The following is a 13,265-nucleotide window of genomic DNA, read 5'->3' as shown; positions in this document are numbered from 1 at the left end:
TTAGGAGATTTGAAACAGGATATTGAGGGGGATAGCACAAATATTTTAATGTCCCTTTTAAATTCTGGTCAAGTCCTTCTGTTTGTTTTAATGTAAATGTATTTTTCCCTGTATTACCTATAATTTACATAGTGTTTCACTGCATCATCAATGCAGCATGTTAGGGTATATGCAACTGTACATTCCTTTTCATTCACTGTTCCCATCTGTCTCCTTGAGGGTTAATTAATATGTGCAGGAGAGCCTGCTGACCACTTTGATATCACCCTCTGCTGAGCTAAACTTGAGTGAAATCTTACATTAGTTATATCTTAGCTTCTTAGCTTTGTCAAGCTGGATCTTGAACGTGCTGCAGTGAAACTCATTTTGGGGAACCGATTGCTGGAGTTAGGCTATCAAACAGGGATAGGTGATCAATCAACAGCTGCCTTACTGTAATATCAAATGCTAGTTTATATACATGCTGTTAGAATTCATATAGTATCAGGCTTACTTCCATGGCGACAGAGAAGTGGTATAGCCTTTTTCTAAATCTGCTGCTGAATTCCTAGTAGCATCCCAGTAGCACTCGCATCAGTCTTCTCTGTGAACTGATATGAGGGATAATGCTGGATAATTAAATTCTGAAATGAGCAAACAAGAAGGAAATTGTTTATGTATGTATACAGTTTTAAAACCCTGTTAAATCACAGCTCGCTCAGGTGCTGTGATGTTTTTCATAGTATTCCCTATGAACTGCAGACCATATGTAAAAGGGAAGGGTGTTTGCTGGGCTGCTATTTGGAGACATGAAATGTGTCCTGGTCTGTAGCCCAAAGCTGCGATTCTTTCCGTGTTCAGCTTTTTTTTCAGTATACAGAATTTCTGCAGTGCAATGAGCCCCTTGACAGCCATGGAAACACCTGCTTTCTTTGGGAGGCTGGCACGCATGAAGCTGAGCAGGGCTCACTTCAGCTTTACGTCACTTCAGAATATGTGTGATTCTGCTTAGTCCTGTTAGCTGGGCTTGACACATGAAGGCCAACAACAACCAAAATAAGTAAATAAATTAGGATCTGGGGGATGGAGAAAGGCTAGAAGCAGAAAGACAAGTGGGACATGGTTAAACACAGATTAAAGTTTGCTCAGGCCTAATTTAGGGGTTATGATCCCTCCTTATGGTATGCTTGAAAACATTCAAATCGTATTCAAAGTGCTTTTGTTTTTGTGGAATGTGATAGCTTAGCTCACTGGCTCAATAGAGGTTTTAGAACAAAGTTTTCTTCTTTCCTTGAATTGAACTTTTAAATTTTTTCTTGTAATTGAAATCATGACTTACTTTACCAAAAATATTATTTGCAACATCCAGTGGAGCTGGTTTGTGAACAAAGCCAAAGTTTAACAAGTTGTGGGCAAAGAAGCAAATGAAGTTCAGACGGCTGCCAGTGTGTGCACTTTGGTTCTAGTTTGGGAAAGAACATTGCTCGCAGGCGTACCAAGTGCTTTCTTATGGTATAAGAAGTCTACAAAACTGCCAGTACCCTATCCACCACCAGAAGTATGTCAGAGCTAGGTTTTGCCAGTGTTTTCCTTTAAAAATGACTTTCAAAAGCAAAAGGCTGCTTGCATGTTTGTGCATGGAAGAAGTGATAAGCTAGCCTCTATGCTGTTCAATAGAGAGAAAAAAACCAGACCTCAAATATACACTTTCATACTCCTTGATCTTATGACAGAATTCAATGCAGATTAAGGAAAATAGTCTTTTGTATCCCTGGAAGCATATGTCTGCAAGATAGCTGGAGAGCTGGAGGCTCCTCAGCTACTTGCAACTCAGCCTGCTATAACCTACAAAGGTGATTTCTTCCAGGTCAGTCGCAAAATTTGTGTGCGCATACTTAGAGGACCAGTTTGATGCCATACTGGCTCAAAGCCCAATGATTTGTCAATTTTGCTGTTAACTAGCAAGCCTTCTCAAAATCAGTTTTGTCAGCTGTTTTTTTTTCTCCATGTATGATCATCTTGATAGAGGCTGGATCCTGCTGGTTGGTAGAGAAAGATACTTTGAAGGATTGCACGGTATATGAAATATCCTTCTGAATAGTATACCTGCAAATGGTTAAAGTGGCTTAGAAATCCCATGGATGGCTTATTTAATTTTTATTTAGTTAAGCTCTCTAGAGAGCCATCACAAGTAACATACTGGATTACTTGGCAGGCTGAGACATCTGCTGGCACTTCTGGGGTAGGCTGCAGCAGTGAGGTTTCCTATTGCAGCATGCTGAAATCTCTCCAAAACATAATGGTATTTAGTAGTAAATGCTATTGTATAGAGATGAAATTGTATGAAATTCAAGATTGCAGGCTTTGTCTTCAAAAAGCTTAAGGATCTGCACTCCTGCAAAAGTTTTATAGCAAGACTGAGGGCTATTATTAGCAGTGCTGCACCCGCAGAGAAAAGGAGCTGACAGAGGAGTGAAACCAGATTCTGGACTTTAGTGCAACATATGATTAGGAAAACTCTATATGCACCTTGTCAGTGCCTGTCCTGTTGGAAATTGAATTTAGGTGTGTAATTGATATGCTTAAAAGCCTGCTAATGGCAATTCAATGCTTTAAACTATGTACTTGGTTTGCTTAGTATTTTGCATGAAGTGCCTCATTTTATGCATATTAGACTTCGTATTACACCTTTGTGCCTATTTGATTATTCAGGGATAGCTTGAGCTGACTTTTAATAATTCCTCCCATGTTACAATCATCTGAAAACTTAATGATCTTGCACACTAATAGCTTTGTCTAAGTTCTTAATAAATTAGCACCCTCGGGGACCAAGCTGTACAGACTTCCACAGAATGTACGCCTTGACTTTCTTCCCTTTCTGCTTTTCACCCTGCTAAACAATTGCTGTTAGTTGCTGTAATTTACTCCCTGACTCTGTGGCCAGCGTTTGTCTTTTATGTCTCCTTCATCCAACCCCTAAGCTTTTACTTGACAGCCATCTGACACCCTACAGCTTGGTCTTCTGGTACTTTAGATGAATGATAAAATTCAAAAGCCTTGTAATTCAGCCTCTCCCTCTTTATACTCCTACTGCTGTGGTTCCCTTGTGATTGCTCAAGAAGCATTTTTGATATGTCCTCTCCAAACAGGATAAGAATCTGGAGGATGGAATGAAATTTAAATTGCAACTCTGTCTCAAGATTCCTAAAAATAGCAGGAAAATTATTGTAGACTTTGTCCAAGCAAAGCAAAGTCTAGATTATTGAAAATGCATGAACTAGCTGACAGAGAAGATGGTGTAGCTTAGTGAAGGTGAGTCTTAGTAGTAGGGTAGTGGCTGTTAAGTACAGAGACTGAGGGAAATAACCATAAAGAAATGAAAGGAAGAAACCTGTTTGTGGGTTGATTTTTTTGTTGTTGGTGGTGGTGGTTGGTTGGTTTTTTTAACACATGTTCAAACCTAGAAATTCTATGAGTACTTTTTCAGTGAAGGCTAAGTGGCTTTTACTTTAGTAAAGGGCCTACCAACTTCCAGTGAGGAACATAGTATTTCAAGTCATTAAATAGAGGTCGGACATAGGTATGTGACCAGCACCTATTTAATTCTGAGCAGATCTTTGGTTCATCGAACACTGAGAAATGGGGTCATCAGCATCCAAAACAATTGCCATGTAAATGCCGTGTTCTGATCCTGTTACAGTTATTGAGGCATGTTATTGGTGGACAGAAATTGAGTGGTGCCGTTTTGGATTATATCCTCAAGAAAACTAATATTGGTAGAATATTGTTTGTGGTCTCCAAAGAAAGTCTGGTAATTGGTTACAAGCTGAATGGCTGCTCCTGGTGGTTCATTTACCTAGAAAACATGGGAAAAGAACGGCTATCAGAAAATATTTGGGGTGAAAAGCATATTTCAGCTGCATAGCACTGTGTAAATGTTTACTAGCTCTATTGCTTGGCTCTGCTTTCCATCCGTGTCATGAAGAGTTTTGCAAGATGCAAGGTTTGCAGGCAGCAATGGTATATTTTACCAGGCCAATTGATACAGCTGGAAAACAAGGGCACATTTTTGGATGCACAAAGTTGTGTTCGGTCTGAAGTAGCTGTTCAGGCAGTGGCTGTGCAGTAACCAGAAGCAGATATTGATGTGTGTGTTCGTCAGCCCGCTGAACTCCTGATAGGGAGTGACGTAACTTGTGGCTAGGGAGTAATTACAGTACTCTGCAATAGGAGTTCAGAGAGTGGTTAGTGCAAAGGGCTCCCAGAGTTTTGTTGTCTTGCAGAGTAATTACGATCATTAAGGAGGAACGAATGAGCACAAGTTACTTACTGTGAGGTAAGGTGGCGTTTGTAGAAAGGTTGGGGCACTTTTTAGGGACTGATGTTCCTCCAGCCACCCCACCGCATCCCTGGTTTTGATATACTTTGGGCTCTTTAAGGCAGGGGTGTCTCTATCACGTTGCAAGAGCAAGGATACAGATCTTTTTACAAAGTCCTTGGAGTGACAGTTAAAAGCTTGCATTGCCCTTCAAAATACCATATCTCAAAAATATGCAGAAATACAGACGGGATTTTTAACAAGCTATAATGATCACTTTTCGACATGTACAGCAGAGGACTGTGTCTTTCACCTATTGACTTGACTGCAACACTGTCTTTTTCCTTCTAAATTACTGGATCTTGCAAAATGTTTATTACTGTGTTTGACAGTCTGAACTTGATACATTGACAAGCTGGACAGAGGTATTTGTAAGTGCTATACTTTTGAAATGTATGCCAGTTTATCGGTAAGTGAAGTGGTGCTTCACATTAGCATTGACAGCATTAAAAATCCCACCAAATTTTGGTTGTATATGTGTGTGTGTGTATATATATATGTATATATAGCGAATACTGTAGTAGAAGAATTTAATTCTGTGTCAGCAGCTTTTTGCCAAGAAGACAAAATAGATGTCCACTGCTGGCTATTATTAGCTGCATTTTTCTGCTCTAAAATCAATAAATTTCCGCTACACAAATATTCACTGTAAAAATATAACTACAAAATTATGTGATAACTTTATTGCAACCTAGTCCTTGGTCTTTCCAGACTTCCTTTATCTGGGACTTCCAGATGTGTTACGCTGCCTTTATTTTGTCTTTCAGATGACGATGTGGACCTAGAAGCTTTGGTAAACGACATGAATTCCTCATTTGAAAGTTTATACTCTACGTGCAGTATGCAGTCGGAAACCACTCCGCTCCTTCAAAATGGTCAGCTCAACCGCAGTCAGTTGCCGTCCTCAGGATCTGGTGGACTGCAGCCCATGTCTCCAAGGCAGAAGGTGCAGCGGTCTCAGCCAGTGCGCATTATGGCAGTCAGGTAGGAACAAGGGACTTGCCTGCCTCATGTTAAATTGTCTTGAACTAGCTTCAAAACAGCTACATTTTAAAATAGGAGATTGACTTCGGTAGGAGCCTAGTAGCGTTAGACTGGACTTTTGCGTAGATAAGAGAGATGCACCAGGTAGGTGAAGGACATGTATTTTCCATGTGTTTTGTAAAATGCAAAAATGTCACATTTTCACCATTTTTTTTAATCAGTGTTTGATATACCTGTAGTAGCAGACATGTGTAGAAGCGTATCATTGGTACCAATTTGTAGAAATGATGTCCATATTTGGATTTATTTCCAAACTGTTAAAAATTGTTCTCTCAGGTATGGTGCCTACTGACAGCTTCTTGGTTTTATAAAACATAAGAGATCACGTAGGTAGATGAGGGTGCATTCAGCTAGTTTTGATATACAAAAAATACCTCTCTGTGGAGGTTTCCTGAGCAGTCCAAGACAAACAAACAAAAGAGGAGCACATCCTAGTTATTTAACTGTTCTTCCTAGAGCACTTTCAGCTCTTTCACTCAAGTGCATTATGTGAGTCATTACAAAAAAAGAAGCGTTTAAGTTGTCTTGCCTTTGTCAGGATGGGAGCTTGAATTCAAGCTTAAAGTGGAATGCTTTTGGTGGTGACGGGAGAGTCTATAGGTGATGCTGAGGTTCTTAAAATCTTCGTTTTGGGCAGCAGGAGGAAAGGAGCTCCTGTCAGCCTGGTAAATTGCCTGAATTGGAAAGATTTGGAGTTTTCCTTTCCTTCTAGTTAACAGTGTCTTCTCTGAAAGAAGTGCAAAGTAATAATAATAAAAAAAAGAAAAACCCAGTTGCTCCTGATTCTTTACACTGATGTATTTCCTATAGGAATGGTATTCTTAAGACAGGCAGCTTTCCTATATGAATGGGTAGTATGCAGTAACTGCAATACAACCAAATCAGCTAATGATGCAATCATTTTTACAAGTATTTCATGTTTAACTTTTAATAGGGCTGTACAAGAAAATGCACTCTAGAGTACGATAACTGTCGATGTTTTGTAAATATCTCAGTCAGAACACTTCATTTAAACTGTTTTTGGCACTCCAAAACTTAGCAACTCTTTTTTGAGAACACTCTGCCTTTCTGAACTCTGTACTTCCATATGCACAAGAACGTTGTGTGTTTATTGTTAAAGAAAATAATGGCGAAACTTTCATTCAGGGTTATCTAGAGCCCTTTCCCGCAGAGGGGGATGGCTGTGTCTTTTTTGCAGCCAGAACAGAATGGTTGACCCTGGTAATTCTCTTAAGAGCACAGTTTTACGTGTGTATCAGCCATGAAGTAAATGATGCACTGCAGCAGTATAGGCAGAGCAGAGCACAGCATAGTGAATTTTCATTTTAAGAAGACCACACCTTTCTAATTGTGTTGAGTCTGTAGTTCCACTTCTTGTAATGGAGGTCAGTCAAAAACTTGCAATACACAGCACTATTACACAGCTGCTGGTACGACGAGTCTGCTGGGCTGAAGAGATCTTGCACCGTCCTTTCCCCTATGCTGTAGGGAAGTACAAAAGGGAAGTACACGGGCAGCACAAAAAAAATCAAGCAGGTCAAGTCGTTGTTTGCATGGCTCATAGTTATGGTCGGAACCTCCTATTTATAGCAAAACCCCAAATCTGTAAGGCTCGTTCGTGGAACACCAAGGCAAGTAAATTGCAGGGTAGAGTTACCTGCGGAGCAGATTTCCCAGTGCGTTATTCTACCAGCCCCCGGGTCCTGGCACGGGCAGAGCCAGCGAGCGTGCCCCGAGCGGGACGCGCTGCCAGAGGCAAACCCGGCGGTTGTCTCCCCGCCGGCTCTCATAAGAAGGCTTTGCTTGCTGAAGGCATGGGGAAGAAGCGAGAGCAAACTGAGTTTTTAACGGTTTGCATTTCAAATCCAGGAGCGGGTTGAGTGTCTCTGGAAACTTCCAGGATTGCCACTAGATGGTGCCTTCTGCAAAGGCGTTGCAGGCCAGCCTGCTTCAGGGTCACCCAGTGGGTCCTGTCCTGGCTGGAGGTCCCCTAGCAGTAGGGAAGCCGAAAGCACTCTGCGTGGCCATCAACAGGTCCCACGTCTTTTCGAGCTTTTTCGGTGGCAACTGGTAGGCTTTAGTTTTCCTTTTGCTGCTGTGGGCGGTACAGGTGCGTTACAAACTGGAAGTGGAAGCTCTGTTGGTCCTACGTAGGCTCGTGAGGCGTATCGCAGGAGACGCAGATCCGTCTGAACAGTCACCCTTCAGCTAGCACAAGGTGGGAGGGTGTAATTGCAGTTTATTGCTCAAGCTGAGTCTTTGCATTTCCATTTCTCCGGGAGATGCCAAGTTGCTTGGAGATGGAATCTGGTATTGTAATGAGGTGACAATATTGGTTTCGGTCTCAGCTTTACCGGGGTAAAGTCAGCCTCAGAGGCTTCACAGGGGTACGCCTTCATCTGCAGATCCGTGTGGAATTTGGCTCCAAGTGACTGCCATTGTGTTGTCCTCTTTCACATTGGTTTGGAAGAGCTTAACTGACTCTCTGGCGCACAGAGCTCAAGCTTGTAAGCTAGTGCTTACAACAGCAAGTACAGACAGATATTTCTATGTACTTTATGTGCACAGTTACCTCGGTTACTCACCCAAGTAATCAAGTTACAAGCAACAAAACAAGAATAGCTGCCTGGCTGGTCATTTTTCACATGCGGTTACCTACTTTGTGCTTGCAGTTGCCATAACTGTATGGTAGCTGCTTAGAAAAAGAGTGGTTTTGATTCCTTTTCTTTAGTATCATTATCACAAATGGTGGGGCAGGAGATCCAGGTCTAGTGATGCCAGTTTGCTCCTCTTAATGCTTAGTGCTTCTGTGTTTATAGGCGTCTTCAAGAAGAAGAACAGCAATTCAGAACATCATCTTTGCCGGCCATCCCAAATCCCTTCCCAGAACTTTGTAGCCCCGCAAGCTCTCCAGTGCTGGCCCCTGGATCTTTACCTCAGAGTCAACCTGCTAGTAAGCATGTGAGTATGGGACAAAGCTTTGGGTCATCCATTCGCGTTGGAACCAGCAGTGGACTGTTTCATTTTGAAGGCAGAAAGAGAGTTTTAAGATAAGTAGAAACACTTGTAGGCTTTGTCTGTGAGTAGGGCAGCGCTGGCCGAGAGAGTGTCTTCAGACAGGCTTCAGACCTTTTTAAAAGGTTTGTAAGAATGAAGTGTAAAAATAAAGCAAGTCTCTTTCAGATACGTGCCTGTTGTGAGTGAAGCAGTAATGCCTAACACCTTCCGGATTTTGTTATCCAAGGTAATGACTTAATTCAGAAGTCAAGTTAATTAGCTTTGAGTTGGACGAGGATCCGTGTGTGTTATACTACATATTCTAGGTGCCACAAGGACACTGAACAGTTGTTTTCTTTAAGGACGTGGTGCTGCTTTATTTTGCTGAACTTCATGAAGCTGCTCAAAAAGGAAAGCAATGTTTTTAGAGCATGTAACTAGGCACAGCTCCTTGTAATGGGGCTTAAGGGGAGCACTGTCCCACGGAAAGCTGGGTGTGTCTCTGGGTTGTTGGCAGTGAAGACAGCACAGACCGAGCTCTCACGTAGTCCAGAGTGATAACCTCAGTGACACTGCAAACAGTTTTTCTTTTCTATTGTATTCCACTTTCTGAGAAATGACCATCCTGTTTTCTATCAGTCCTTGAGCATGGTTAAAGAATAAGGTTGGGCTCAAAAACCTTTGTTTTGTAAACTGTGCTGACTTGCGTGGGGATGAAAAGATAGGTCGCTCTTACTGACTGTTGGCTTAGAACAGTTCTGTGCTTCAGTACCCAAAAATACGATGAAGTTCTGTATCACTGCTCAGTTAGTTTGTAAGTAGCTCCTACATCTGCTCTGACTGATAAAAGGGTTCGGGTGGACAGTTCAGCTACAGGCAGTAGACCCTAATGTACGCCCTCGCATCGTCTGTATTGCTTTGCATCGCCATAAACAGCAGTCCGCTTTCTTGAAAGACACAGTGCATCTTCATTGGTTTCGCTGTACTTCTTGTACGTACCAGACAGACAGCTAACCAAATAATGCCCTAGGGAAAAATCGAGTCATGCTGTCGGGGATTTAGCAGGACCTCATCAGAAGCCGGGGTACCGGCTAAGCGGAGAGGCTGTTTTGGCAGGGCAGTGCTCATCTGACTCTGGGGAGAGACGGCACAGGGAAGGGGCAGTTCTGCCTCCCGGCGCGTCCCAGCGGCATAGCTGCCTCTGAGACACGCTGAAGTGGCTGACGAACCTGCCGTCACTGTACCAAATACTCCCCGGGTTCGGGGATTCTTTGGCTTTTAGCTTTATGTTGTACTCAAATTGACCAAGCCACCCCAAAGGTGGCTCTGTAAAGCCTTAAGAACCCTAAATGATCTGTGTGTCAGTTTTCGATGGAGTTTAGAAACTAGTGGTTGAACAGCACGTAAATATAAAAGTAAACAATCTTTTAATGTACGTAAGAAGATGGCTATGAAACAGAATAAAAGTAGATTTTTTTTCCCTAAATTTTACTTTAAAATTAGGCAGAATAATTTTGTTAAAAAATTATAAAGTTTTGACAAGCCTTTTGAAAGCCTAAAATGAAATAAATATTTATATTGCATAGATATGCTTGCTGCTGAAGTTTTTAATCAAAGACAATCCATTACAGTGGTAAAACCTTTTAGGGTATGAGATGAGGAGGTAAAGCATGTTGGACAATAGTGGCTGCTTCTGTAGATGCAGATATACCGTTCGTTTCAGTTTATTGACTGATTGGAGGTGGATGAGAAACACTGGCTCGGGGTGAGGGAAGGATAGGAAGGAGTTGTTTTCCTCTCTAATGAGTTATTTTCCTCTCTTTAATGAAGGAATAGAGGAACAGAACTGAAAAAAACCCTCTAGTTTTAAAGTATTGATGGACAAAAGTAAGAAAAAAAAGAGTAGGTTGAGTTTATTCATGAAGGAAGAATACTTTAATACCTCAACTCTAAACATGGAGTGTTGTTGGATAACAAAATAGTCTGTTCAGCCTCCTCATAGGATGTTAGTTGTGTTTAATCCAGTTCTAGTTCCCTTCAGTAGAGTCTGCTAAACATCATGAGTAAAAAATGAGTAACTTAAGAAATGCTATACATCTTTCTGACTTCATCCCATTAAAAAAATCTAAAGTTTGGGAAGTTGAATAAATTATTTTAGGACATGATCTTGCTTAGATAAATGTCCGTAGATACAATATAAACTACTGGATAACAAAATTAAGTGATGAGCTTAAAGGACTGCAACAGCACATTTTAATGGCTGGCAGTTAGTGAAAATGAGCTGCGTTTTAAGAAAAATATAAATACAACATAAAATGCAAGCCACGGTTAAACATAATGATGCTTACAGTTCAGGTTCTCTGCTTGCAGACTGTAAACAAGGATTAACACTGGAGATTGGAATGAGCCATTCTGATTACACGGGATATATGAGGTGTTAGTGAAAAGTAATTCCCTTCGTGCCTCTCGAGCATTTGCGGGTAAATAGGCAAATAGCAGTTCCAGCCGGCAGTGCTGCAGCTCCGATCACGCAGGGCATCACAGCACACGCAGGGCATCGCAGCACACGCATGGCACGGAGGAAACATTGCCTTTGGTCGGCTGGTATCCCGGGGACTGAGAGGGACCCGGGTTAATGTAGTCTTAGGGGATTTCGGAAAGGAGCGCATATTTCGTTTGCTGACTGTGTGAAGCTGGGATGTCTGGTACGACTTTGTAAGAAACGAAATGTCATTAGCATTGTTTCTCATGGAACAACTCAATCTTATTTTTAAATAATTTTAAAATGCAGCTCTGCAATGACAAAACCTAGTAGTGGTTATGCAAGAGGAATTTCAAGAACTGGTCATGTTAAACACAGAAGGGTCTCATGACATACTGCCAAACCTTGGGCATAAAGAAATGCCAGCTCGTTCAAGTTTTGCTAAATTAAAACTTCTTCCCGTTACATTGTTCCCTATAGGAAAAGGATGCATGTGTGAATGAAAGAGCGAGTAAAGGAGCTTTCAGGTCATAAAGCTTGAATTATATTTGTAGCTGAAAAAATGGACGTTGTCTTTTCTCATATGCAAAATTTAATTCATGTAGCTGGAGCTTAAGACATACATTTCTTGTTAAGATGCTTCTGATCCTTTTCCTTATTTTTTTCATGCAGTTGCCACTGCTTTTTTAATAAGCAGTTTGCAACATCGCTTATGCATTGCTCTGCTTTTGTTTCATGCTCTTTCTTGGCTCAGCAAAGAAAGGTAAAAGCCATAAAGCAATGAAAAATAGCTGTAGTAAACCTTTTTTACTTTTTTTGCAGTAGATTTTTTTGTTTTCTCATGATGATGAAGCATTTTCTTTATCTTACTCAAAAAAGTGCACATATCAGGATTAATTTCTTTTTCTGATGTATTTTCTGAGATCTGCTGGGTAATGGTACCGATTTCTCCACAGCAGGAAGCAGTATGCCACCTCTAGCTCTGCTGTCAATCAGGCACTGAATACTGCTTTTAAAGCTGATGGCTGCAGGAGCATACTGCAGCTGCTCCCCAGAAGACAGAGAACAGTGAGAAATAACGGGTCTTCTGTACTAGCACAAAACTAAAAGCATGTGTAGGCAAATGGGATAGTCATTTAATGGGAGCATCGATATATCAATCTGGGAGGAAAACCAGCTTACTGAAATCATTGAAGATTTTGGGGTTTTTTATTTGACTCTGGATAATCTTTTCTGGTTTAGAAAAAAGTCTAAATTAAAAGATTTTGTAGATGCTTTTTTTTTAAGCACATAGGCAGGTTGAGTAACTGACACATAATTTAGTACTAAAAGACTTAGAAGAGAAATAACTGTGAACCTTTAGGTTACATTTCAAAGGCTGTCCTGCACTGGGCAACCTCCACAGTGGTGGGGTCTGGGCTTATACAGTTGTGTGACCAAACACATCTGGCGGTAGAGGTGAAGAAATGACTTGTAATTAAACAGGTATATGCTCCTTGGGAGTTCAGCAGTTCTGCAGGTGGAAACAGCCCACTTTGAACTAAGTTTTACAGTGAGAAATGTTAGATGTCAACCTGTTGATAGTGAACGGCCCATGGTTCTGTAAAAATTGGCACCACTGAAGTTTGAGTAATGTGGTCAACCAGGTGGTTGCCCAGTACCTGGGCAAAAAGTACCAACTAGCTGTGCTGTTGAGTCAGTAGCTACTACTGGCGTGGTGAGCGAGACACCCCAGAGGTCTTGTGTTTGGAGAAGGCGTGACCCTTCAAGCAATAGCTGCCAAGGAGCTCTCTAAGTTCTTGAGTCAAGAGCAGCATTGTCCATGAGCTTGGGCAGGAGGAGGCTGACGATCAGCGCGTGCCCAAGCGTTGCCTTCTTCATCTTGTGCCTCCCTGTCCTCAAAGTACTGCCCGTCTGCCTCTCACCACGGAGCCCAACTGCGAGCGGGACAAACTTCAGCAGACCCCTGTGAGCATGTAAGCGCTCCCGCTTTCTGTGCTGGGAAGGGCAGGTAAAGGTGGGAGCAGGAAGGACATTTTCTGGGTGACACCATGGGGCATTGCAAGACCATTTGATTTTTTTTCCCCCCCCCTTTCCCCCCACATCTTTGTTCGTAAGATGCATGCGCACCTACAAACACGAGATCACCCCACATCTGGTGGGGACAGTGATTGCGGGCTGGGAGAAGGGACAGCTGAAAGTTTTTAAAGCATCATTTGCTTAACAGGATAAATATGTTTGTCTAAGGAAAATGGAAACCAGAAAATTACACCAAACCAAGACCAAACATTTGTCCAAAAGATTGCTAAAAACATCAGACAGCTAGGTTACCGCTAATTGAAGTCCATCTTTGTGTTGCTGGTATAAACTAAGAACTGGTTGGTA

The 13,265-nt window shown here is 41.7% G+C and overlaps 1 protein-coding gene across 2 annotated transcripts in view; it reads left to right on the top strand.

The window, feature by feature from the left end:
• Nucleotides 1-13,265, top strand: part of GRB10 (growth factor receptor bound protein 10) — a 148,500-nt gene that overhangs the window by 83,937 nt on the left and 51,298 nt on the right. For both annotated transcript variants that reach the window (XM_075022693.1, XM_075022692.1), the window contains exons 4-5: nucleotides 5,125-5,341; nucleotides 8,221-8,362. In XM_075022693.1, the coding sequence (XP_074878794.1) occupies nucleotides 5,125-5,341; nucleotides 8,221-8,362 (359 nt within the window). The remainder of the gene's footprint in view (nucleotides 1-5,124; nucleotides 5,342-8,220; nucleotides 8,363-13,265) is intronic.

Source organism: Buteo buteo, chromosome 3, assembly GCF_964188355.1.
Source record: "Buteo buteo chromosome 3, bButBut1.hap1.1, whole genome shotgun sequence".
NCBI classification, from domain to species: Eukaryota; Metazoa; Chordata; class Aves; order Accipitriformes; family Accipitridae; genus Buteo; species Buteo buteo.
Note: the sequence above shows the minus strand (reverse complement) of the source record. Positions and strands in the feature narration are given on the sequence as shown.